The sequence below is a fragment of the Heterodontus francisci genome, chromosome 41, assembly GCF_036365525.1.
Source record: "Heterodontus francisci isolate sHetFra1 chromosome 41, sHetFra1.hap1, whole genome shotgun sequence".
Taxonomy (NCBI): domain Eukaryota; kingdom Metazoa; phylum Chordata; class Chondrichthyes; order Heterodontiformes; family Heterodontidae; genus Heterodontus; species Heterodontus francisci.
Window position 1 is genome coordinate 15,896,561 of NC_090411.1, and position 25,176 is coordinate 15,921,736.

At 45.1% G+C, this 25,176-nt stretch overlaps 1 protein-coding gene across 3 annotated transcripts in view; it reads right to left on the minus strand.

Moving 5' to 3' along the window:
• The window catches only part of fam234b (family with sequence similarity 234 member B), a 77,064-nt gene that overhangs the window by 45,229 nt on the left and 6,659 nt on the right, over positions 1 to 25,176 (minus strand). For all 3 annotated transcript variants that reach the window (XM_068019344.1, XM_068019345.1, XM_068019343.1), the window contains exons 2-6: positions 11,506 to 11,916; positions 4,819 to 4,935; positions 2,672 to 2,860; positions 2,222 to 2,352; positions 191 to 350 (exon numbers count right to left, since the gene is read on the minus strand). In XM_068019344.1, coding sequence (XP_067875445.1) covers positions 191 to 350; positions 2,222 to 2,352; positions 2,672 to 2,860; positions 4,819 to 4,935; positions 11,506 to 11,916 — 1,008 coding nt within the window. The remainder of the gene's footprint in view (positions 1 to 190; positions 351 to 2,221; positions 2,353 to 2,671; positions 2,861 to 4,818; positions 4,936 to 11,505; positions 11,917 to 25,176) is intronic.

Sequence of the window (25,176 nt, forward strand, 5' to 3'; positions counted from 1 at the left end):
AGTGGGGAACGTTGCGTAATCCAGCATCCCCCCTAAATGGCGTCACACTACAGTGTGCAGCAGCATGAACAGTAACCAAAACCTTGGACCAGGAGAGAGGGGACACTAAGGAGCTGAGGAACCAGATGGGGAATGGTAGAGAAATGCTACAAAGGGATCGGGGAAGACAAGTTAGCTCTCTCCTACTTACCGTAGCCAAACAGAATGTACAGCACCCCTCCTCCAGACACATAGGCCTTTGGGCCAATCAGCTTGCCTTCACCAGTGACATTGTAAAAAACCGAATGACCAATCAGGACCCCATTTGCTCCTGACACAAACACAAAGGACATGTCTCGAATCCGACTGGTCTGGAATAGAAACAATTCATTAGGATAATTCACAGCAAGACTTGGATATTGATTTGTGATCCCATTTCCTCTTTCCATCTGAGTGAACTCCTCATCCCATTACTTACTGATTCCCCAGGCGAGGGCACACAGCTACCCTGCTCCCAGACAGTTGCTGAAAGCATGGGGTTAAATGTTATATTACTGGACTAATAATCCAGAGACCATGACTTCAAATCCCAGTCTGAGAACCGAATTTAGCTAAAAATCTGGAAATAAAAAGCCAGTATCAGTAAAAGTGACCACGAAGCTGTCGGATTGTCAGAAAGACCCAACTGGCTCACTGATGTCCCTTAAGAAAGGAACCTGCTGTCCTTATCCAATTTGGGCCCAAATGTGACTCCAGACCCTCACCAACGTCGCTGAATTTTAAGTTCCCTCTGAAGTGGCCCAGCAAGGCATTCAATTGTATCAAACTGCTACAAGAAAGGCCTACTATTGTCTCAGGGCAACTAAGGATAGGAAATAAATGCCAGCCTTGACAGTGATGCTCACATTCTGAGAATCAATCAAAGGTGTCCCTGTCCAAGTCTATACTCTAAGACTAGTGAGTGGAGCAAGGTCCCAGAATGCTGTTGTGCCTCTGGCACCCGTTTAGGCGAAAGAAGAATATCGATTAAAAGTAGACTGAGCCCCCTTGATCCTCTAGCTGCTTCAGTGAAGCTACAGCATACTCAGGGCATCAGAGCAGTGGTATTGAGGGGCCTTCTGAATGAGAGATGTAATTCAAAGGCCTGATCTATTTTACATGCACCCTGCTGCGCCAAACCACAAACAGAGAATCACAGCGCTCAGTACGTCTGGGAGACACTGCACCTTTTGCTAGCTCATTACAGGCGTTATTTCATAGGTGCAACTGCCCACTACCCTTGGCCTACACATTGCCAAACTAACCAGGATCTGTTGTAATTGTTATATCAGCAGCAAGAAGGGGTACTCGAGTTTGGGGCACTGGCAGTGTCCATGGGTATGCAGCACTGGTTGGGGGCAGGTATAACGGCCCCCGAGACAGATGCAGTGAATACAGAGCTCTGATTAGCAAAAGCCAGAGATGATGGGAAAACACAATGGTTTTATTCTCACTGTAACCTTGCAAACAAACTCAAGCATAAGTCACTGACCAGGGCTGATGGGAGGGTTCACAATCTGAGAAAGTGACCTTGAGGTTAATAACAAGAACAACCCTAAGCTAAAGAAGCTGACTTTATACAACATCACCTTACCTTCTCAGAATGGCCCAAAATGTTTAACATCTAATGTTATTTTTGAAGTGTCCTCATTGTTGTTCTGTGGGAAATGCAGCAACTCAAATGTGCATAGGGAGATCCCACAAACAACCAAGCTGACTGCCCAGCTAATCTGTTCTTTTATAGTTGTTGATTTGAGGGAGGGTTGCTGGCTCAGGTAGCGGGAGAACTCTCTGCTCTGTTTTGCATAATGCCGGGGGAACATTTATGTCCATCGGAACTCAGTTTAATGTCTCGTCCATAATATGGCACCTCTGACAAACAAGCACCCCCTCAGTATTGCACATGACTGTCAGCTGAGACTACAGAGGTGAATTTCCACTTTATCTGCCGTAACTTCACCAGAGTGAAAGCAAACAAACAGGTGAATCCTCACTCAAATTTACTCCATGTGTCCAAATGCTGGAATGGGGACTGACCCCACAACCTTCTGACTCAGAGACAAGAGCACTACCACTGAACCATGCGAGCACTTACTAAGCGTGAAGGGTGATTGCCACCCTAACTGCGAAAGGTGCCATCCTGTGGTTATTTCACTGGGAGCGCTGCGACTGTGCTAATTGAAGACTGTAAGTAATTCCATACCAGTGCAGCAGGTCTGCTCGCGAGCAGGAAGTCTGCAAATCCATCACCGTCTATGTCTGGGAGCAGCACTGCCGGGGCAGCTGGAGTCCGATGGGATCGGTACACACTCTTCATTTCCCACAGGTTACTTCCTGAAACACAATAGTGAATGATGTGGTTACTTACCAGAGAGAGACTGCTCTGTAGCAACATAGGGTCCTGTCAGAGAGACTGCTCTGTAGCAACATAGGGTCCTGTCATGGGGAGACTGCTCTGTTGCACATAGAGTCCTGTCATAGAGAGACTGTAGGAAACTGTGGTGACCAAACCCCGGGTCCTAGCACTCGGCAGGACTGCGGGCCAGTTTATTGCACAGCCAACTTCAGTAAGAGGGAAGCTTGTGAAGATACCGAGATATCACATGGCTCTGAGAACAGTTCTCCAGGGTGTCAATGCTGGGAGATTGTGTACCTGAGCTGCTGTTAACGGCCTTCAACATATGATTGACTCCAACCAGTAGGCAGACAGAACCCTGCCCTCCTTCCATGTAGCCGATGCCACACTGGATGAACTTCAGTCGCTCCGAGGCCAGGGACGTCCACAGAACGCTGCCGTCAACCCCAGACAACACTGCCACCGACACATGAAGCTTCAAAACGGCTGCAGAAAGAGCAAAGGGAGATCAGTAGATCTGACGTTCCACCGTGTCATCAGCTTCCTCTCTCTGAGCTACCAGTCCCCTCTGTTATTTTCATGGTCTGCCATTCTGTAAGCTTCCCATTCCTCTTACTGACTCTTGCTGCCAGTCCCTCTCCTCTGAGTACCTATTCATCTGGTGTCAGCCTACACAACAAGTGCTGACAAGCTGTTCCACCACAGGGAGAGGCACAGGTGGGCCCTGACCCGGTTTGTCCCTCCAACACCCACTTTCCCGATGGCTACGAAAATGCAATCTCCAGCAGCAGCAATCGTAAGCAGGAAACATGGATGATTGACTACCCCTCCTTGGGGGTTCAGGCCAGTTGTAGTAGCTGCCTCATCACACAATACAGACTCCTGCTCCACTGTTAGCACCAGCCAGGCCTCTGTCAGAGCTTCTCTGGAAGGTGGTTTCAATTAGATTACCCCAAACAATTAACTCTCTTCATGTAGAGAAGGTTTTCTTGACAAATTTAAAAGTGTACATTTTGCTCAATTACTCTGCTTATATAAATCATTGAGGGACCCTTCAGCTGCCTTCGACTGCACTATTTAAACTTCTCTAACCTTTCATCACAGCTCATTCCCTTTACACTGCAGTCAGTCATGTCACTCTTTACTGTCTTCTTACTAATCCCAGTTCAGTCCATTCGACTTCAGCAGACCTGATTTGACTGGTCAATTAGCAGAACAGACGACTCATGCCCACCAAATCAAGCTCAGTAGCATGTGCATTGATATCAACAATGTGCATTAATATTGTGCCTTTAGTGTAGCAAAATGCCCAAGATGCTTCACGGGACCATTATCAATAAAAAACATTTTTGACACTGAGCCATCGAAGAAGATATCAGGACAGATGACCAAATGCTTGGTCAAAGAGGTAGGCTGTAAGGGGTATCTTAAAGGAGGATAGTGAGGTAGAGAGGCAGAGAGGTTTAGGAAAGGAATTCTAGAGGTTAGGGCCTAGGCAGCTGAAGGTACGGTCACCAATGTTGGAGCGATTAAAATCAAGGATGCGCAAGAGGCCAGAATTGAAGAAGCGCCGATATCCTAAAGGGAGTAGGACTGGAGGAGGTTACTGAATAGGGGACAGCCCCTGGAGAGATCTGAAAACAAAGTTGAGGATTTTAAAACTGAGGCATTGCCAGACTAGGAGCCAATGTAGGTCAGCAAGCATGGGGTGATGGGTGAACGAGACTTGGTGCGAGTTAAGATGCAGGCAGCAGTTTTGAATGAGCACCAAGTGTATGTAGGTTGGAAGATGGGAAGCTGGCCAGGACAGCACTGGAATAATCAAGTCTAGAGATAACAAAGATATGGATGAGGGTTTTAGCAGCAGATGAGCTGAGGCAAGGTGGGTGATGTTACGGAAGTAGAAGTAGGGGTCAAGCACAACACAAAGGGAGGTAATGGTCTGGCTCAGCTTCATGCAGTTGCCAAGAATGAAAACGATGGTCAGGGAACAGAATTTGTGGCAGGGACCAAAGACAATGCTTCAGTCATCCCAATACTTAGTTGAAGTTATGTGGCTTGTCTGAACAAACTATTGGAAGCTCACTGGGAGACACACCAGGGAAATAGCAGAGTCACTGAGAGACTGGGAAAATCATTAGGGAGGGAGCAGAGTCACTGAGGGACTAAGAGAATCACTGGAGAAGGAGTAGACTCACTGAGGGACTGGGAGATACACCAGAGAAAGTCCTTGCAGAAAGGTGAAACCAGAGCATTCACACCTGTAACCCAGCAAGAGACCCCTGCTTCACTACTCTTGGTTATGATGTCCAGCGTATGTTATAGTGGGACAGAGTAATTTTAATTGATTGGGTGAAGGTGCGTGACAAATGCTCTGGAATCCTGTCCAGGTAGTAACAGTACAGACAGACCTGTAGGAAATAATTCATCCATCCCTAAGTTACCTTGTGGTCTGAGGCCTCCTCTCTGGTCCCGGGTTTTCCCAGTGGAGCTGAACGAAACAATAACATCAGAAACTTGGTCATCATTGACATCCCAGAGGGTCATCACAGGAGGTAAACCTGTGGGAAAGAAAGAGGAGCCCTCGATGAACAGAAAGAATTGTAGTCACAAACCTTAGGGGAGACACAGTAACACGAGAGAACAGCTAGAATGAGAAAAGGCCTCGGCCCATGGAACTGGGATTGATCTATTTAAAAATGGTCAAGCTTGTTGAGTTTTTCTGCCCATTTCTACAGGTCCTTTGTTCTTACATAATGGTGACCCTCTCTGAGTCGCCTACTGCAGATACAGTCTTTTCTGGATGTTGCTGGGAGAGAGAGGGAGATCTGTCCTCTTACAAGTCAAAAGAAAGACTTGATGGTTGCTACTGGTGTGCTGTACAGATTGAGCAGGCAGTGGGCCAGGCTCTCTCCCACTCGCTGAGTGACTCTGCTTCCTCCCTAGGAACAGAGGAACAAAAGCCCCATCAGTCTGTCCCACCATTCATTGAGATCATGGCTGATCTGCCACCTAACTCCATATACTTGTCTTTGTCCCATATCCCTTTATTCCTGTAGCTTCTCCCAGTCTCTCAGTGACTCTGCTCCCTCCCTGGGTCTCATCGACTCCACTCTCCCAATGATGCTGGCAGAAGGCCCGATCCATTTTCCTGTAGTGATTCAGTGGAGAAGTGTGAGGTAATGCATTTGGGGAGGGCAAACAGAGCAAGGGAATACACAATAAACAGGAGGATATTGAGGGGTAGAAGAAGTGAGAGACCTTAGAGTGCATGTCCACAGGTCCCTGAAGGTGGCAGGACAGGTAGATAAAGTGGTGAAGAAGGCATATGGAATGTTTTCTTTTATTGGCTGAGGTATAGAATACAAAAGCAGGGATGTAATACTGGAACTATATAAAACGCTGGTTAAGCCACAGCTGGAGTATTGCGTACAGTTCTGGTCACCACATTACAGGAAGGACATAATTGCTCTGGAAAGAGTGCAGAGGAAATTTACAAGAATGTTGCCAGGGCTTGAAAGTTGCAGCCATGAGGAAAGATTGGATAGGCTGGGGTTGTTTTCCTTTGAACAAAGGAGGTTGAGGGGTGACTTAATTGAGATGTATAAAATTATGAGGGGCCTAGATAGAGTAGACAGGAAGGACCAGTTTCCTCTAGCAGAGAGGTCAATTACCAGGGGGCACAGATTTAAGGTGATTGGTAGAAGGATTAGAGGGGACATGAGGACAAACTTTTTCACCCAGAGGGTAGCGGGTGGCTGGAATTCACTGCCCGGATTGGTGGTGGAGGCAAAAACTCCCAATTCTTTTCAAAGGTACCTGGACATGCACTTGAAGTACTGTAACCTGCAAGGCTACGAACCAGGTGCTGGAAGGTGGGATTAGATTTGGCAGCTAGTTTTTTTTTCAGCTGGCACAGACACAATGGGCTGAATGGCCTCCTTCTGTGCTGTAACTTTTCTATGGTTCTATGATTCAAAACCCAACACCACCACCTTATCAGAATAACTAGGGACATATAATAGCCATCTCTGCTAGTGACGCCCATACCCGAGAATTAATAATTTAAAAAAATTAAAATGTAATCAGCAAGCTGCTGCTGCTGCTGCTAATTGTGCTTTCGATAAGGAGCTCATTGGTTGGGAGGGCGGGAATTCTGGTGGAGCTATAACTGTATTTGAAGGCATCCAGGTTCTTAAAGGGGAGGTGCAGTTTTCAATACTAGTTAGTGGCAATTTAATTTCTGAACCTGATGACAAAATAAACTTTGTCCAAGACACCAAAGATTTTCTAATGGTGCCACGGATATCCCCTTTGATAGATGTCTGGTACCCAGGAGAGAGACAGCAGAGCAGGTCAATGCTGCATTACTGTACCATGGACCTGGCAGTGATGAAGGAAGAAATTTAATAGCCTCACCAGGACTGCCAAGGTCAGCATCCCCTTCACAGCACTCTCACTGTCTGTACAGCCCTGCACCTACTTCAGCCTCAGCACTACCAATCCTTTGCTCCCCTGTTTCCAATGATATCAAAACAGAACACTTCACTGAACCTCCTCCTGCATGTGCTTGCACACCCAGGATCTTCTACTGTCTTCACAATCACTTGCCCCATGTGTCCCATACTCGGTGCTGTTTCTTCTCAGCACAAACACCCTGTTAGGCTTCCTCAGATGCCTACAAACCCCTTCGGGGTTGTAACACAGTTAGAGACAAAAATGGTGTCAGAACTCTGGCAACTTTATTCACCCTTATTTACGTATATTGATTAGGTCCTCACCTGGTACTGACCACTGAAAACAAGGTTCGCCAGAAAATCGCAAAAAACCCTCCAGTGACCTGACAACGATGTTTATCCCTATAAATGTGGTGGCAGCAAAATGAAAACCAGCCCCTTTATATATTTCACATTCACTTACAGGTTTTGCTGGTGATTTGAAATTTTGGTTTCTTCAGCTGGTGAAATATGCAATTACTAGGCAAAATCCAGCATTTTTCACACTTAGTCAGGAGACACAGCATCCAAGTCATGTGAATACAGTTTATTTACAGGTCAGTCTGAAGCAATAGAATCGCATGGTACAGAAGGAGGCCATTCAGCCTATTGCGCCTGTGCCAGCTGTTGAAAGAGCGATTCCATTCGTCCCACTCCCTGGCTCTTGACCCATAGCCCTGCGAATTTCTCCTTTTAAATATTTATCCAATTCTCTTTGAAAGTTATTACTGAATCTGCTTCTACCACTCTTTCAGGCAGTGCATTCCAGATCATAACTCGCTATATAAAATAATTCTCATCTCCCCTCTGGTTCTTTTAGCAATTATGTTAAATCTATGACCTCTGGTTATTATCCTGCCAGTGGAAATAGTTCTCCTTATTTATTCTGTCGAAACTCCTCCTAATTTTACGCGCCTCACCCCTTATCTTTCTCTGCTCAAAGGAGAACAATCCTAGCTTCTCTAGTTACTCTGCACAGCAGTAGTCCCTTATCAGTCTCCAAACCACTAGATACAACAGCCTATTGTGTTGGTAGAAACATAGAAATTTATGTCACAGATGGAGGCCATTCGGTCTATTATATCTGTGCCAGCCAAAGAAAGAGCTATCTAGCCTAATCCAACTTTCCTGCTCTTGGTCTGTAGCACTGTAGGTTACAGCAATTAAAGTGCATATCCAACTACTTTTTAAATGCAATGAGGGTTTCTGCCTCTACTATCCTTTCAGAGAGTTCCAGACCCCAGCACCTTCTGGGTGAAAAAAATTTCTCTTCAAGCCCCTTATAGAATCATAGAATGGTTACAGCACAGAAGGAGGCCATCGATCCATCATGCCCGTGCTGGCTCTCTGCAACAGCAACTCAGCTAGTCCCACTTCCCTGTCCTTTCCCTATAGCCTTGCATTTTTTTTCTCTTCAGGTGCTTATCAAATTCCCTTTTAAAAGCCCCAGTTGAATCTGCCTCCACCACACTCTCAGGTAATGCATTCTAGATACTAACAAGTCACTGTGTGTTACATCTCAATCACTTCTTAATTACTAACCCGGCAGATCCAAGCGAGTTCCCCACTTGCCTCTAATCCTGCCCGAGACAACCAGAAGACAGCAGGATGACTTTAAATCTACACCCCCTGGTTACTGACCTCTCTGCTAATGGAAATAGGTCCTTATCCACTCCATCTAGGTCCCTCATTATTTGATACACCTCAATTAAATTTCCCCTCAAACTCCTCTGTTCCAATGAAAGCAGCTCCAGCCTATCCAATCATTCATCCTAGCTAAAATTCTCCATTCCTGGCAACATCCTCATAAATCTCCTCTGTACTGTCTCTAGTGTAATCATATCCTTCCTGTAATGTGTACACAGTACTCTAGCTGTGGCCTAATTAGTGTTTCATACAGTTCTTGCAGAACCTCCCTGCTTTTACATTCTGTGCCTTGGCTAATATATTAAAGTATCCCATTTGCCTTCTTAACAACCTTATCTACCTGTCCTTTTGCCTTCAGGGATCTGTGGACATGCACTTCAAGGTCCCTCAGTTCCTCAACACTTCTCAGTAACCGACCATTTATCATATATTCCTTTGCCTTGTGTGTCCTTCCCAAATGCGTTACCTCACACTTCTCCAGATTGAATACATTTTCCACTTTTCTGCCAACCTGACCAGTCCACTGATATTTTCCGGCAGTCTACAATTTTCTTCCTCACTATCAACCACACAACTACTTTGTGTACCATTTGCAAAGTTCTTAATCATGCCTTCTACATTTAAGTCCAAATAATTGATACATACCACGAAAAGCAACAGATCTGGTTCTGAGCCCTTTGGAACACCACTGGAAACAGCATTCTAGTCACAGAAACATCTGTCGACCATTACCCTTTGCTCCCTGCCGCTGAGCCACTTTTGGATCCAACTTGCCACTTTCCCTTGGATCCATGGGCTTTTACTTTTCTGACCAGTTTACCATGTGGAACCTCATCAAATGCCTTGCTAAAATCCATGTAGATGACATCAAACGCACTACCCTCATCGACCCTCCTCATTGAACTTTTTGAAGAGGTAATCAAGTTAGTCAGACATAACCTTCCTTTAACAAATCCATGCTGACTGTCTGTGATTTGCCTCTCTAAATGATGATTTATACCATCCCTCAGAATTGATTCCAATAATTTTCCCACCGCCGAGGGTAGGCTGTCCCTTCCTCCATTTTAAACAAGGGTACAATGTTAGCCGTCCTCCTGTCCTCCAGCACTACACCAGTAGCCAGAGAGGATTGGAAACCGATGGTCAGAGCCTCTGCTATTTCTTCCCTCACTTTTCTCAATAGCATGGAATACATATCATCTGGACTTGGTGATTTATCTGCTTTCAAAGATGCTAAACTCCTTTACATTTCCTCCTTCGCTATGTTAATCCCATCCAATATTTCCTCCTTCGCTATGTTTATCCCATCCAATATTTCACACACCTCCTCTTTAACTACAATGTCTGCATTGTCTTCCTTTTTTATGAAGACAGATACAAAATATACATTCTGTACCTTTCCCACGTCTTCCGCTTCAATTCACAGGTTTTTTTTGGTCTATAATTGGTCCTACTTTTTTCTTCATTCTCCTCTTGCTCTTTTATGTATTTATGAAACAACTTGCTTGATTTTACTGGCCAAGATTTTTTCATGCCTTTTCTTTACTTTCTAATGTCCTTTTTAATTACATCCCTGCACTTTCTATACTTTTCCAGGCTTCTGCATTATTGAGCTCTCAGGATGGTGTACAGTTTTGGTCTCCTTGGAGGGAGTGCAACGAAGGTTCACTGATTCCTGGGATGAGGGGTTTGTCCTAAGAGAAGTGGTTGAGTAGACTGGGACTATATTCCCTGGAATTTAGAAGAAGAGGTGATCTCATTGACACACATACAATTCTTAAAGGGCTTGACAAAGTAGATGCTGGATGGATATTTCCTCTGGCTGGTGAGTCTAGACCTGGAGGAGGGGGTCACAGTCTCAGAATAGGAGTTGGCCATTTAGGACTAAGATGAGAGAAATTTCTTCACTGAAAGGGTTGTGGATCTTTAGAATTCTCTACCCCAGAAAGCTGCAGATGCTGTTATTGAACATATTTAAGATAGAGATCAATAGATATTTGGATACTAAGAGAATCAAGGGATATGCAGATAGTGTGGGAAGGTGGAATTGAGGTAGATCAGCTTCCTTTGTTGCCTTATCCCACCCTGTTCTGTGAGTTTTCATTTCAGTCAAAAGAGACATCACCACTAAGTGATAAAGCATTATTGTGTGTATTTGATGACTGCTGAGACACCAGGCAGTGCAGTTCCATGACAACAGACTACTCCCATACTATGAATCTTGTGGATGATTGACAGAATGGCGCAAAATACCTATCTGAACTTCAATGGAAATGGCAGGTATGTGAGACACCAGTTTGTAGGGAGGGAGAGCTCATGTAGGCAGTGGTACTTTGCACTGCAAAATAAATCTTAAATCTGCTATATTTGTTACAGTTTTCACCTTAGCTGTACTCTCATCAGGAGATACTGAGTGCTGGGAAGTTCACCATAGGGAAGGATGATAAATTACAGGGCCTGCTATTCCAAGCCCATCCTCCCCATCATTTGATTATAGAGTGGAACTGACTGACAGATGTGATGGAGGGGTGGTATACATCCCATCAAAGCACTGGCTTCATGAAAGTGGAAAGAGAAGGGAGGAAATATAAAGCAAATCACAAAGAAAAAGTGCCTTTTGTTCAAAATTTCAGTGCTTTTCCCATTCCCTCTAGTGACTCTTTCCCACCATACACCATCCCCACCAAACAGCCTGGCCTCGGCAATATAGTTTTACAATCTACCACGAGAAGCTGCTGAAGAGCAGCTGGAAATGCTTGGCCTCCTCTGTGTGGGGACATCCCTGGCCTCCACTCAGCACCTCCCAAATATGACACGTGACGGAAGGTCAGAAATTCACCCTGAGTGGGATCACCAGCCCTTACTCGCCACTGCAGCACAGTGCACTGGGATTGCGAGGCACTGTACTGGTCCTTCCCTCTGACTCCCATCACTCAAATACAGAAAGTATGGCTGCCACTGCATTTCCACCACCTCAGCGGTGCTCACCAGCTGCCTGGCCGAGGCTTCGGTTCCATGAGATCATCAGCGGCTGGCTCCTTGGACACGGGATGAAGAAAGCACAGGCTAGGACGAGGACCATGGCAAAAGCAAGAGTGAGGAGGAAAGCAGCTGTCCGCAGGCAAGGGAGGAGCGAAGTTCTGGCTTTCGTGGTAAACTCATCCGACACCTCAGTTGTCTGGACCTCTGCAGAGCTGGGTTCATCAGGCCGGCGTTGCTTAACCTTCAGCGCGTGCATCTCAACTGCGGAGTCCGCGTCTCCATCTAGCACGGCCTCAATGTTGACTTCGGTCTGGAGGTTGCCATTCTTCTGGTAACTGAGATTACCATCGTCCTCACTGTCGTCACTGTCAGCCTGTCGGATTGGGTCGTACTCTCCCAGATCATGAATCTTTTTCCCTGGAAAAGAAAGAGTTGTTGAAAGTGATGCTTGCTAATGCTCCTCTTGCCTCTAAATACCTTACCCCATTTTAACATGATTTTCTGGTCTTCTTTCAGTCTCCTCCCCACACACAAGGAAGCAACTGATTTTCTCCCAGGCACTTTCTGAAGCCCATTACAAGTGGCTTGGATAACCTCTGTGGGGCAATTGCTCAGTGTGCTTAGCTGTTCATAGAATCGTACAGAACAAAAAGTGACTGTTCAGCCCATCGAGTCTGTACCAGCTCTTTCAAAGGGAAATCCTGTAAGTCCCACTCCCCTGCACTTTCCTCATATCCGTGCAACTTTTTCTCTTCCAAGTATTTATCTAATTCCCTTTTGAAGGCTACTATTGAATCCATCCGAGCAGGCAGTGAACTTCAAATCCTAATCACTCGTTGCATAAAACATTTTCCTTGTGTCGTCTCTGGTTCTTTTGCTAATCATCTTAAATCAGTGCCGTCTGGTTATCGACCCTTCGGCCTTTAAAAAAATCTGCAGTTATATAGTGCCCTTCCATGACCTCAGAATGTCCAAAAGCGCTTTACAACCAATTAAGTATTTTTGAAGTGTAGTCACAGTTATAGTGTGGAAAACACTAGAAAGTGTTTCTCTTTATTTACTCGATGTAAACCTTTCATGATTTCAAACACGTCTATCAATTTCCTCTTAACCTTCCCTGCACTTAGGTGAACAACCCCAGTTTCTCCAGTCTATCCACGTAACTGTAATCTCTCATCCCTAGAATCATTCTAGTAAATCATTTCCGTACTCTCTCAAAAGCCTTCAAGCTCTTCCTAAACTGGACACAATACTCCATATGGGGCTGAACTAGTGTGTTATATAAGTTTAGCATAACTTTTGTACTTTATGCCTCTATTTATAAAGGCTAGCATCCCTTATGCTTTATTAATTGCTTTGTTAACCTGTTCCACCACGTTCAAAGATTTGTGCACAAACACTCCCAGGTCTCCCCTTGCACTCCCTTTAAAATTGTGCCATTTAGCGTGTACTGTCTCATTTTCTGACCAAAACCTATCACCACACACTTGCTGCTTGAAATTAATCTGCCACTCATCTACCCATTCCACCAGCCTCTAGGAGTTTAATACCGTCTCGCTGTTTGCTACACTTCCAAGTTCAGTGTCATGTAAATTTCGAAATTGTGCCCTGAACCCACAAGTCCAACTCATTAACGTATATCAAAAATGGCAGTGGTCCAAGTACTGGAATCTGGGGAACTCCACTGTACACCTCCCTCCAGCAGTCATTCACAACAATTTTGTTTCCTATCCCTTAACTAATTTTGTATCCATGCTGCTACTGCCCCTTTTATCGTATGGGCTTCAATTTTGCTAACAAGCCTAATATGTGGTGCGATATCAAAGCCTTTTGAAAGTTCACATACACACACATCAACTGCACTGCCTTCATCCACCCTGTTACTTCACCAAAAAAAACTCACATCAAGTTAATCAAACATGATTTGCCCTTAACAAATCTCCTTTATTAGTTCATGCTTATCCAAGTGGTTGTTAACATTCTCCTGGATTATTGTTTTAAACATTTCCCCATCACCAACATTAAACTTGTAATTGTTAGGTTTATTCTTCTACCCTGTTTTGGACAAGAGTGCAACAAAGGTGTTAACCTGAAGGTTGGTGTTTGGAGCCCATCCAGGGACACAACAAATCACAGCTACAATGGGCCAAACGGTTTCCTTCTGTGCTGTATCATTCTATGATTCTAATCTAGGGCACTAATACCACCAGTTGTCATGCACTAAGTCAACTAAGACCAGCAGTCACATGTTAATTTGTGTAATGTTAGATGTCAGGAGGTGGTTCTTTTCCCAGAGAATAGTGGATCTCTGGAACAGGCTGCTGTCTCATGCAGTGGACGCCAATTTTCTGAATTACTTCAAGAAAGAACTGGCTGGGATTTTATCTGGTTTTTCACATCGCCCAGGAGATCACATGATTTTGGGTGGGGTGGGGAGCGTATATATTGTGATGCACAAGGTATCAAAATTGTGTGGGACAAGCTTGATGGACAAAATGGCCTTTACTTGTCCTTCAATGTCGCAATATTCTGAGGTGGTTTATTTATTTATTTTTTTAGAGATACAGCACTGAAACAGGCCCTTCGGCCCACCGAGTCTGTGCCGAACATCAACCACCCACTTATACTAATCCTACACAAATTCCATATTCCTACCACATCCCCACCTGTCCCTATATTTTCCCTACCACCTACCTATACTAGGGGCAATTTATAATGGCCAATTTACCTATCAACCAGCAAGTCTTTGGCATGTGGGAGGAAACCGGAGCACCCGGAGGAAACCCACACAGACACAGGGAGAACTTGCAAACTCCACACAGGCAGTACCCGGAATTGAACCCGGGTCGCTGGAGCTGTGAGGCTGCAGTGCTAACCACTGCCCCGTCCTCTTCTCCTTTCCCCCATCTAGAAAGAAAGGATTTGCATTTATACAGCTCCTCATCACATCCTCAGGAAATCAAATGTTGGGACAGGTAGAAAATACATAAGAGGAAGTCACTGGCTCCTCTATAAACCCTTCAGCACGTAGCAATCAAACAGTTATAGATAAAAGTGACCTTTTAACACCACCCTCATTGCATTGTTGCACGCCGTTTTTCACTTAGTCTCATCTCTTCAACAAGTGTTTGTTTGCTCCCCAGAGGCTTGGCATTGGTTCTTTTTCTTGCTCTGTGAAGCGCCTTGGGATGTTTTTCCATGTGAAAGCTACTTTATAAATGCCAGTTGTTAGTAATATTAAGTGCCACCATACAATGCAGTGACACCTTCAACATCTGGTCAACCAACAGGTCCCATTTATTTATTCTCTTTGTCCATTCTCTCCTGAAGGTATCAGTTCTCACTGGTTACTGTTTCAGCAGCCTTGGCCACCCTCCAATACGTTGTCCAAGTGGTTCTATTATTGGTCTATGATTCAATGGGTCATTCTTCATGTGCGGGTCTAGAGTGTCACTTGGTATTTGTCTATGGAGAGCATCACAGCTGATCCCCATCCTGTTCGCATTGGATATGGATCAGGAGTGGGAATCCTGGCCAATTTTGCCCTCTTTAATCCAGGTGCTGTGGTCAACTGTGGCTCCCCATTGATGCCCATTGACTGTCAATTCAGCACAAGCCCAGAATCAGACCTGGGTATTGTATTTACAGCTTAATACAACAGCATCAGCCAACAGTGAAGCTCTCTCCTTCCTCATACCCACCTGTTGGGCCACTGGGGGAACTCTGTCCTCCCTCACACCTACCCATGAATCATGAATACACGATTAATGGGAAAATACTGAGAGAATACACGATTAATGAGAAAATGCTGAGAAGTGCAGAAGAAGTGAAGGACCTTGGAGTAAATGTCCACAGATCCCTAAAGGTAGCAGGACAGGTCGATAAGGTGGTTAAGAAGGCATATAGAATCCTTTCCTTTATTAGCCAAGGAAAAGAGTATAACAGCTGGGAGGTTATGCTGGAACTGTATAACTCATTGGTTAGGCCACAACTTGAGTACTGTGTGCAGTTCTGGTCACCTCATTACAGAAAGGATGTAATTGCACTAGAGAGGATACAGAGGAGATTTACGAGGCTGTTGCCAGGACTGGAAAAATGCAGCTATGAGGAAAGATTGGATATGCTGGGGTTGTTCTCCTTGAAACAGAGAAGGCTGAGGGAAAATCTGATTGAAATGTACAAAATTTTGAGGGGCCTGGATAGAGTGGAGGCGAAGGGTCTATTCACCTTAGCAGAGAGGTCAGTGACGAGGGGGCATAGATTTAAAGTTACTGGCAGAAAAATTAGAGGGGAGATGAGGAAAAGGATTTTCACCCAGAGTGTGGTGGGGGGGGGGGGGGATCTGGAACTCACAGTCTAAAAGGGTAGTTGAGGCAGAAACCCTCAACCCATTCAAAAGGAGTCTGGATATGCACCTCAGGTGCCGTAATCTGCAGGGCTACGGACCAAATGCTGGAATGTGGGATTAGAATAGGTGGATCGTTTTTCAGCCAGCACAGACATGATGGGCCAAATGGCCTCTTTCTGTGCCTTAAACTTTCTATGATTCCATACCCATTGGGCCAGTGGGGAAAGTCACACATCACCAGTTCAAATATTTCAATCTTATCCTGCTTGCAAAGAAATGCCTCATTCTAAACTTCTCATTTTTGATTCTGGGGTTTTGATGAGAGATTTAAATTCGACTGAGCTGATCAGATGATCATATGTTCACTGCAGGTTAAGTGGTTTGGTAATGTTGTAGATTTCAGGTTCGGAAATGAAATACCAAAGTGCAACACAATGGCCATTCATTCATCCAAAGGATTTTGATGGGATGGGGTCAGTTGGTGTTAAAAGTCTGCAGCATTATTTTGTTGCTCAACAATTTTCCTCTCCACAACTTTGTACTTTGCTGTAAGGCATGTGTGTCTGTGTGTGCTCGCATGTGTGGGATGGGGAGAGGGGGGTGGTGGGCAGTGATGTCTGGTAAGGTAAGGCCCTCTAATATCTTATCTGAGTGATTATTATTCATTCAAGAAGTCTGACAATAAGAGTCGGCAAATTACTCAAATATTGGGGAAGGGGCGAGTTGGGAAGGGGTGGAGGAAGCAGGGACATCATAGTCCAGCCAATTCTCTCCTAGCTTCACACACTTCTAACAGTGTTTTCCATCCAGCAGCAGCTCTGATCAGTTCCTGATCTCTGTTGCATTAAGTGAACCTCGGCCTTTCCTGCACTTAATGACTCAGAAATATCTTGAATAAACCTGCTGAGCTACCAGAAAATCCTGGGTCTAGAATTTTTGTAACATTAACCTTGAAGTTTAACAGCAACTATTGATAGCTTAAATTCATTTCCTCTTCAAGCACTCTTTCTGCTGCTTTCTAGACTAAAAATTGCCCTTGGTCAACTCAAAGAGGATCTCAACTTTTTACAATATCAATAACTTGGACTAAGGGACCGAAGGTATGGTTCCTAAATTTGCTGATGACACAAAGAAAGGTAGGAAAGTAAAGTTGTGAAGAGGACATAAGGAGGCTATAAAGAGTTATAGATAGGTTAAGAGATTGGGCAAAGATCTGGCAAATGGAGTAGAATGTGGGAAAATGTGAAATTGTCCATTCTGGCAGGAAGAGTAAAAAAGCATATTGTCTGAATGATGAGAGATTGAAGAGCTTTGAGATGCACAGGGATCTGGGTGTCCTAATGCATGAATCGCAAAAAGTTGGTATGTAGGTTCAGCAAGTAATTCAGAAAGCTAATAGAATGTTATCATTTATTGTGATGGAAATTGAATACAAAAGTAGGGAGGTTATGCTTCAGCTATACCGGGCATTGGTGAGACCATATCTGGAGTACGGTGTACACTATTGGTCTCCTTATTTAAGGAAGGAGGTAGATGCGTTGGAAGCAGTTCAGAGAAGGTTTACTAGACTAATAACTGGAATGGGCAGGTTGTCTTATGAGGAAAGGTTGGACAGGCTAGGCTTGTATCCAGTGGAGTTTAAAAGAGTAAGAGGCGACTTGATTGAAACATATAAAATTCTGAGGGGTCTTGACAGGGTGGATGTGGAAAGGATGATTCCTCTTGTGGGAGAATCTAGAACTAGGGGTCACTGTTTAAAAATAAGGGGTTGCCCATTTAGATTGATTAGATTAGAGATACAGCACTGAAACAGGCCCTTCGGCCCACCGAGTCTGTGCTGACCATCAACCACCCATTTATACTAATCCTACACTAATCTCATATTCCTACCAAACATCCCCACCTGTCCCTATATTTCCCTACCACCTACCTATACTAGTGACAATTTATAATGGCCAATTTACCTATCAACCTGCAAGTCTTTGGCTTGTGGGAGGAAACCGGAGCACCCGGAGAAAACCCACGCAGACACAGGGAGAACTTGCAAACTCCACACAGGCAGTACCCAGAATCGAACCCGGGTCCCTGCAGCTGTGAGGCTGAAGTGCTAACCACTGCGCCACTGTGCCTATTAAGACAGAGATGAGGAGAATTTTTTTCTCTCCTAGAGTCGTGAGTATTTGGAACTCCCTTCCTCAAAAGGCGGTGGAAGCAGAGTCTTTGAATATTTTTAAGGCAGAGGTAGATAGATTCTTATAATATCTATATATTCTTATATATCTATGCTCCAACACTATGCTCTCCACCTGAAGTTAAAAACCAGTTCTACGAGGAACTCCATAATATCATTAGTAGCATTCCCAATACCGAACATTTGTTCCTGCTGGGGGACTTTAATGCCAGGGTTGGGGCCGACCATGACTCATGGCCCTCCTGCCTTGGGTGCTATGGCATTGGAAGGATGAATGAGAATGGACAAAGACTGCTGGTGTTGTGTACCTATCACAACCTCTGCATCACCAACTTGTTCTTTCATACTAAACCCTGTCACCAGGTTTCATGAGGCACCCGCTGAACCTCATCGTCACAAGGCGAGCCTCTATAAACAGTGCCCAAATCACACGCAGCTTCCACAATGCGGACTGCGACACCGACCACTCCCTGATGTACAGCAAAGTTAGAGTCAAACAAAAGAAGCTACATAACTCCAAGCAGAAGGGCCACCCGCGCATCAACACTAACAGAATTTCTTATCCACAGCTGTTACATAAGTTTCTAAATTCACTTGAAAAATCCCTTCAAAACACTCCTACAGGGGATGCAGAGACCAAGTGGGCCCACATCAGAGATGCCATCTATGACTCAGCAATGACCACCTATGGCAAACTTAAGCAGCAGAAATCAGGTTGGTTTCAATCTCACTTTGAAGAGCTGGAACCTGTCATAGCCGCTAAGCGCATTTCACTGTTGAACTACAAGCAAGTCCCCAGCGAGTTAACATCTGTAGCACTTAAAGTAGCCAGAAGCGCTGCCCAAAGAACAGCCAGGCGCTGTGCAAATGACTACTGGCAACACCTATGCAGTCATATTCAGCTGGCCTCAGACACAGGAAACATCAGAGGAATGTATGATGGCATTAAGAGAGCTTTTGGGCCAACCATCAAGAAGATTGCCCCCCTCAAGTCTAAATCAGGGGACATGATCACTGACCAACGCAAACAAATGGACCGCTGGGTGGAGCACTACCTAGAACTGTACTACGCGAGAATGTTGTCACTGAGACCGCCCTCAATGCACCCCAGTCTCTGCCAGTCATGGATGAGCTGGACGAATAGCCAACAAAATCGGAACTCAGCGATGCCATTGATTCTCAGCCAGTGGAAAAGCCCCTGGGAAGGACGGCATTACCCCTGAAATAATCAAGAGTGCCAAGCCTGCTATACTCTCAGCACTCCATGAACTGCTCTGTCTGTGTTGGGATGAGGGAGCAGTACCACAGGACATGCGCGATGCCAATATCATCACCCTCTGTAAGACCACGGTGACTACAACAATTACCGTGGAATCTCCCTGCTCAGCATAGTGGGGAAAGTCTTCGCTCGAGTCATTTTCAACAGACTCCAGAAGCCAGCTGAGCGTGTCTACCCTGAGGCACTGTGTGGCTTTCGAGCAGAGAGATCCACCATTGACATGCTGTTCTCCCAACGCCAGATACAGCAGAAATGCCACGAACAACAGATGCCCTTCTACGTTGCTTTCATAGATCTCACTGAAGCCTTTGACCTCGTCAGCAGACGTGGTCTCTTCAGACTACTAGCAAAGATCGGATGTCCACCAAAGCTACTAAGTATCATCACCTCATTCCATGACAATATGAAAGGCACAATTCAGCATAGCGGTGCCTCATCAGACCCCTTTCCTATCCTGAGTGGCGTGAAACAGGGCTGTGTTCTTGCACCTACACTGTTTGGGATCTTCTTCTCCCTGCTGCTCTCACATGCATTCAAGTCTTCAGAAGAAGGAATTTTCCTCCACACAAGATCAGATGTCAGGTTGTTCAACCTTGCCCGTCTTAGAGCGAAGACCAAAGTACGGAAAGTCCTCATCAGGGAACTTCTCTTTGCTGACAATGCTGCATTAACATCCCACACAGAAGAGAGTGTCTGCAGAGACTCATGGACAGGATTGCGGCTGCCTGCAACGAATCAGCCTCAAGAAAATGAACATCATGGGACAGGACGTCAGAAATGCTCCATCCATCAATATCGGCGACCACGCTCTGGAAGTGGTTCAAGAGTTCACCTACCTAGGCTCAACTATCACCAGTAACCTGTCTCTCGATGCAGAAATCAACAAGCGCATGGGAAAGGTGTCCACTGCTATGTCCAAACTGGCTAAGAGCCTGTGGGAAAATAGCGCACTGACACGGAACACAAAAGTCCGAGTGCATCAAGCCTGTGTCCTCAGTACCTTGCTCTACGGCAGCGAAGCCTGGACAATGTATGTCAGCCAAGAGCGATGTCTCATTTCACTCCCTCTTCAATGCCTCCGGAGAATTCTTGGCATCAGGTGGCAAGACCGTATCTCCAACACAGAAGTCCTCGAGGCGGCCAACATCCCCAGCATATACACCCTACTGAGCCAGCAGCGCTCGAGATGGCTTGGCCATGTGAGCCACATGGAAGATGGCAGGATCCCCAAGGACGCATTGTACAGCGAGCTCGTCACTGGTATCAGACCCACCGGTCGTCCGTGTCTCCGCTTTAAAGATGTCTGCAAACGCGACATGAAGTCCTGTGACATTGACCACAAATCGTGGCAGTCAGTTGCCAGTGATCGCCAGAGCTGGTGGACAGCCATAAAGGCAGGGCTAAAGAATGGCGAAACGAAGAGCTGTTGGCAGGAAAAAAGACAGAAGCGCAAGGAGAGAGCCAACTGTGTAACAGCCCCGACAACCAATTTTATCTGCAGCACCTGTGGAAGAGTCTGTCACTCTAGAATTGGCCTTTATAGCCACTCCAGGCGCTCCTTCACAAACCACTGACCACCTCTAGGCGCTTACCCATTGTCTCCTGAGACAAGGAGGCCAAAGAAGAAGAAGAAGGCAGAGGTAGATAGATTCTTATAAGTAAGGGGTGAGAGGTTATTGGGGGTAGGTGGGAATATGGAGTTGAGCTTACAATCAGATCAGCCATGATCTTATTGAATGGCAGAGCAGACCCGAGGAGCTGAGTGGCCTATTCCTGCTCCTAATTCGTATGTTCATATGACATACAAGCCTCTAATCGCCACAGCAATGTTGTAAATTGGACAAAGATTTGATGCTCTACTTATTATGCACCCCAGAAACCTTCGGTCTGCTTTTTAATTATTAAGCGACATCTAATAGCAGAGGCCCAAGCTCACACTTGGCTCAAGTTAACATACTGATATTGTATTATCTTTCTCTGCTTTTAACTGAACATTTAACTCTCGGTGGATATCCATACCTGATATTTACAATTCTTCTTGGTTAAGTATATACAATTTCTCAAACATTCCGAAAATACAGTTCAGCCCGAGTCAAAAGGCAGAAATGTCTCCCTGCTGAAGACATGGGAGCCACTGAATTCTCCTCAGCCCATTACTTTGCACTGGTCACTGCATTAATTGAAATTTTACTTCAACAAATTTTCTTTCTTCCCACTATTTTTCTGGAATTCTCTGCTGAAGGTTATGCTGATCCTGATCTGACAGGTGCCACCCTCCATCAATCCTTCCCTAAATCAGCAATGAATGCTGGCTGCATCTTTGATCAAAAGAGGTACATCACAGCTAAGGACAGCCCCTTTCTTACCAGATATCTCCACCCTGCCTTGCAACAGGAGTCCCTGAGCTTTTGATTAAGAGTTGAAACTGTCACGCCAACTTGCTTTGCTGAATGATAATTTTCTTTCATCCACTGACTGGAGATCTGAATTTATATTTTTTTGAAGAAATTTTTAAAAGAACAGATAAAAAAGATGACTTTACTGGCAGCTTAGGATGGCCACTTAATTTGCAACACTGTATCCTCCATTACAAGGCCTGTGAGATGGAGACGAAACCGTTGCTGATCCCAGCAAGAACCAAGACTCAGGAAGTTTAAACAGTGACAAGACTCAGGAAGTTTAAGGGAACTACCTGTTCTTTTTAGCAAGAGGAGAAACACTGCTACCGCGTTTAAATCACTGGGTAACTGTCATGTGACAAGCCCCTCCCCACCTATGGTTTTAAGCTTGTGTTTCTCTGCAGCAGCAAGGAGAAGCAACTGGACTCTTACACGTGCAGACCCAAGTGGGGGTCCCTCTCTCTCCACTTCAGCTTACAAGCTTTGAACTCTGCCATTTTGCATACTCTGGCTACAATCAGAAACCCCGCTGCAGGAAATCATCCGCAGTGCTGTTTCCAAGAGATCCACCGAACCAGTCATCTACGTCTTCAATCTAAAAACCTCAGGACCACCTGATTCAGCTGGAAGCCAGCCAAATCACCAAATGTCACAGACCATATACCCCTTTTTTTCTATGGACTCTAACACAACCAATCTATCTTTCAACACACTGTAACCTATTTGTGTCTGTGTGAGTGAAAGTTGGCGCATAGTTTATTATTTTTATTAGTTTGGTTTAGGTACAATAACCTCTATTTGTTAAACTCAAGAAAACCTGTCTGATTATTTACTTGCTATGATCATAACAAGAACCAATCAAACACCTACTGAAATGGCCAGTACATCTGCTTTAAGAAAGAATTAAACCTGCTGTTGTCAAACAAAGGAGAGGGAAAAGAGGGAAGCCGCCCTTTGACCCCTCCTCACTTGACCATAAGAAAACCAATGCCAAGGCCAGGTTTAGAATCCCATGTCAAATCTCGCAGGGATCAACTTAAGTCAGTACAAACCAAGGGTTACAACTGGCTCAGTAGATACTTTGCCTCATTAAACTAAGGGAGCACTAGTAGGGACTCCTCAAGCCTGGCATCAAAACCACAACTGTAAAAACTGGCGAGCTGGCTAACCTTGGAAGCCCTAAAATGGAAATGCTGCTCTTAAGGATGGAATGATCTATCTCCCATTTGCTACTTGTTATCAGCACAGTGCTCTGCCTCATCCAAAGAAAATGCTCAGACTTGCCCAATAAAGGAAGCAAGTTCTAATATTAACAGATGCTAACACCTTAATTCAAAGATGGCCTTGAATAGAGCAAAGAACAAAATTCAGCACAGGAGGAGGCCATTCAGCCCATTGTGTCCACGCCGGCCGAATTAGCTATCCACCCAACTAATCTCATCTTCCAGCACCTGGTCCATAGCCCCACAGGCTGCAGCACCTTAGGTGCCTGTCCAGGTACCTTTTAAAAGAGTTGAGGGTCTCTGCCTCCACCACCAATCCTGTCAGTGAATTCCAGACACCCACCACCCATATCCCCTCTAATCCTTTCACCAATCAACTTAAATCTGTGTCCTCTGGTAGGGGAAACAAGTCCTTTCTGCCTACTCTATCTAGGCCCCTCATAATTTTGTACACCACAATCAAGTCACCCCTCAGCCTCCTCAATCTATCCAATCTTTCCTCATAGATGCAACCCTCAAGCCCTGGCAACATTCTTGTAAATCTCCTCTGCACTCTCTCCAGAGCAATTATGACCTTTCTGTAACGTGGTAACCAGAGAACTGCATGCAATACTCCAGCTGCAGCGTAACCAGCGCGCTATACAGCTCCAGCATCACATCCCTGCTTTTGTACACTAAACCTCAGGCAATAAAGGAAAGTAATCCATATGCCTTCTTCACCACTCTTTCCACCTGTCCTGCCACCTTCAGAGACCTGTGGACATGCACTCCAAGGTCTCTCGCTTCTTCTACACCTCCCAATATCCTCCTATTTATTGTATATTCCTCACTTTATTTGCCCTCTCCAAATGCACCACCTCACACTTCTCCAGATTTAATTCCATTTGCCACTTTTCCACCCACTCAACCAAACCACTGATATCATTCTGGAGTCCACGACTCTCCTCCTCACTATTAACTACAGGGCTAATTTTTGTGTCATCAGCAAATTTCCCAATCATGCCATCCACATTTAAGTCCAAATCATTAATATATACCACAAACAGCAAGGGACCCAACACTAAGCCCTGTGGAACACCACTGGAAACTGCTTTCCATTCACAAAAACATCCGTCGACTACTGCCCTTTGTTTCCTGTCACTGAGCCAATTCTGGATCCAACCTGCCACATTCCCCTGTATCCCATGGGCTTTCATTTTACTGACCAGTCTGCCATGCGGGACTTTGTCAAATGCCTTAATAAAATCCATGTAAACCACATCCACTGCACTACCCTCATCTATCCTCCTTGTCACTTCCTCAAAAAACTCAATCAAGTTAGTAAGACATGAAATAAAAACAGAAAGTGCTGGAAAAACTCAGTAGGTCTGACAGCATCTGTGGAGAGAGAAGCAGAGTCAACGTTTCAGGTCAGTGACCCTTCTTCAGGGCTGGCAGATATAAGAAATGTAAAAGATTTTAAGCAAGTAAAGCACGGGTGGGGCAAAAGATAACAAAAGAGAAGGTGCTGACAGGACAAGGTCACAGAATAGCTGACCGGAAGGTCATGGAGCAAAGGCAAACAAGATGTTAATGGTGTGCTAAAAGACAAAGCATTAGTACAGATAGGGTGTCAATGGACGGAAAACTGAACAGCCACAAGCACAAACATGAAAAAAAGTGGGTAGGCACAGTAGAAACAAACTGAACAAATTAAAATGAACACAAAAAAGAAAAATGAAAAAAATAACTAAAGCTAGAAGTAAAATGGGGGACCCGTCATGCTCTGAAATTAAAGAGCTCAATGTTCAGTCCGGCAGGCTGTAGCGTACCTAATCGGTAAATGAGATACTGTTCCTCGAGCTTGCGTTGATGTGCACTGGAACACTGCAGCAATCCCAGGACAGAGATGTGAGCATGAGAGCAAGGGGGGTGGGGGGGAGGGGGTGTTGAAATAACAAGCAACCGGAAGCTCGGGGTCATGCTTTCGGACTGAGTGGAGGTGTCTGGCTCAGACATGACCTTGCCCTAACAATCCATGCCTTTCTAAGTGACAGTTTATCCTGTCCCTCAGAATAGATTCTGACAATTTACCCACCACCGAGGTCAGACTGGCTGGCCTATAATTACCTGGCTTATCCCTCGCACCCTTTTTAAACAATGGTACAACGTTCGCAGACCTCCAATCATCTGGTACCTCGCCTGTATCTAGTGAGGATTTAAAGATGATCCTCAGCGCATTTGCTATTTCCTCCCTG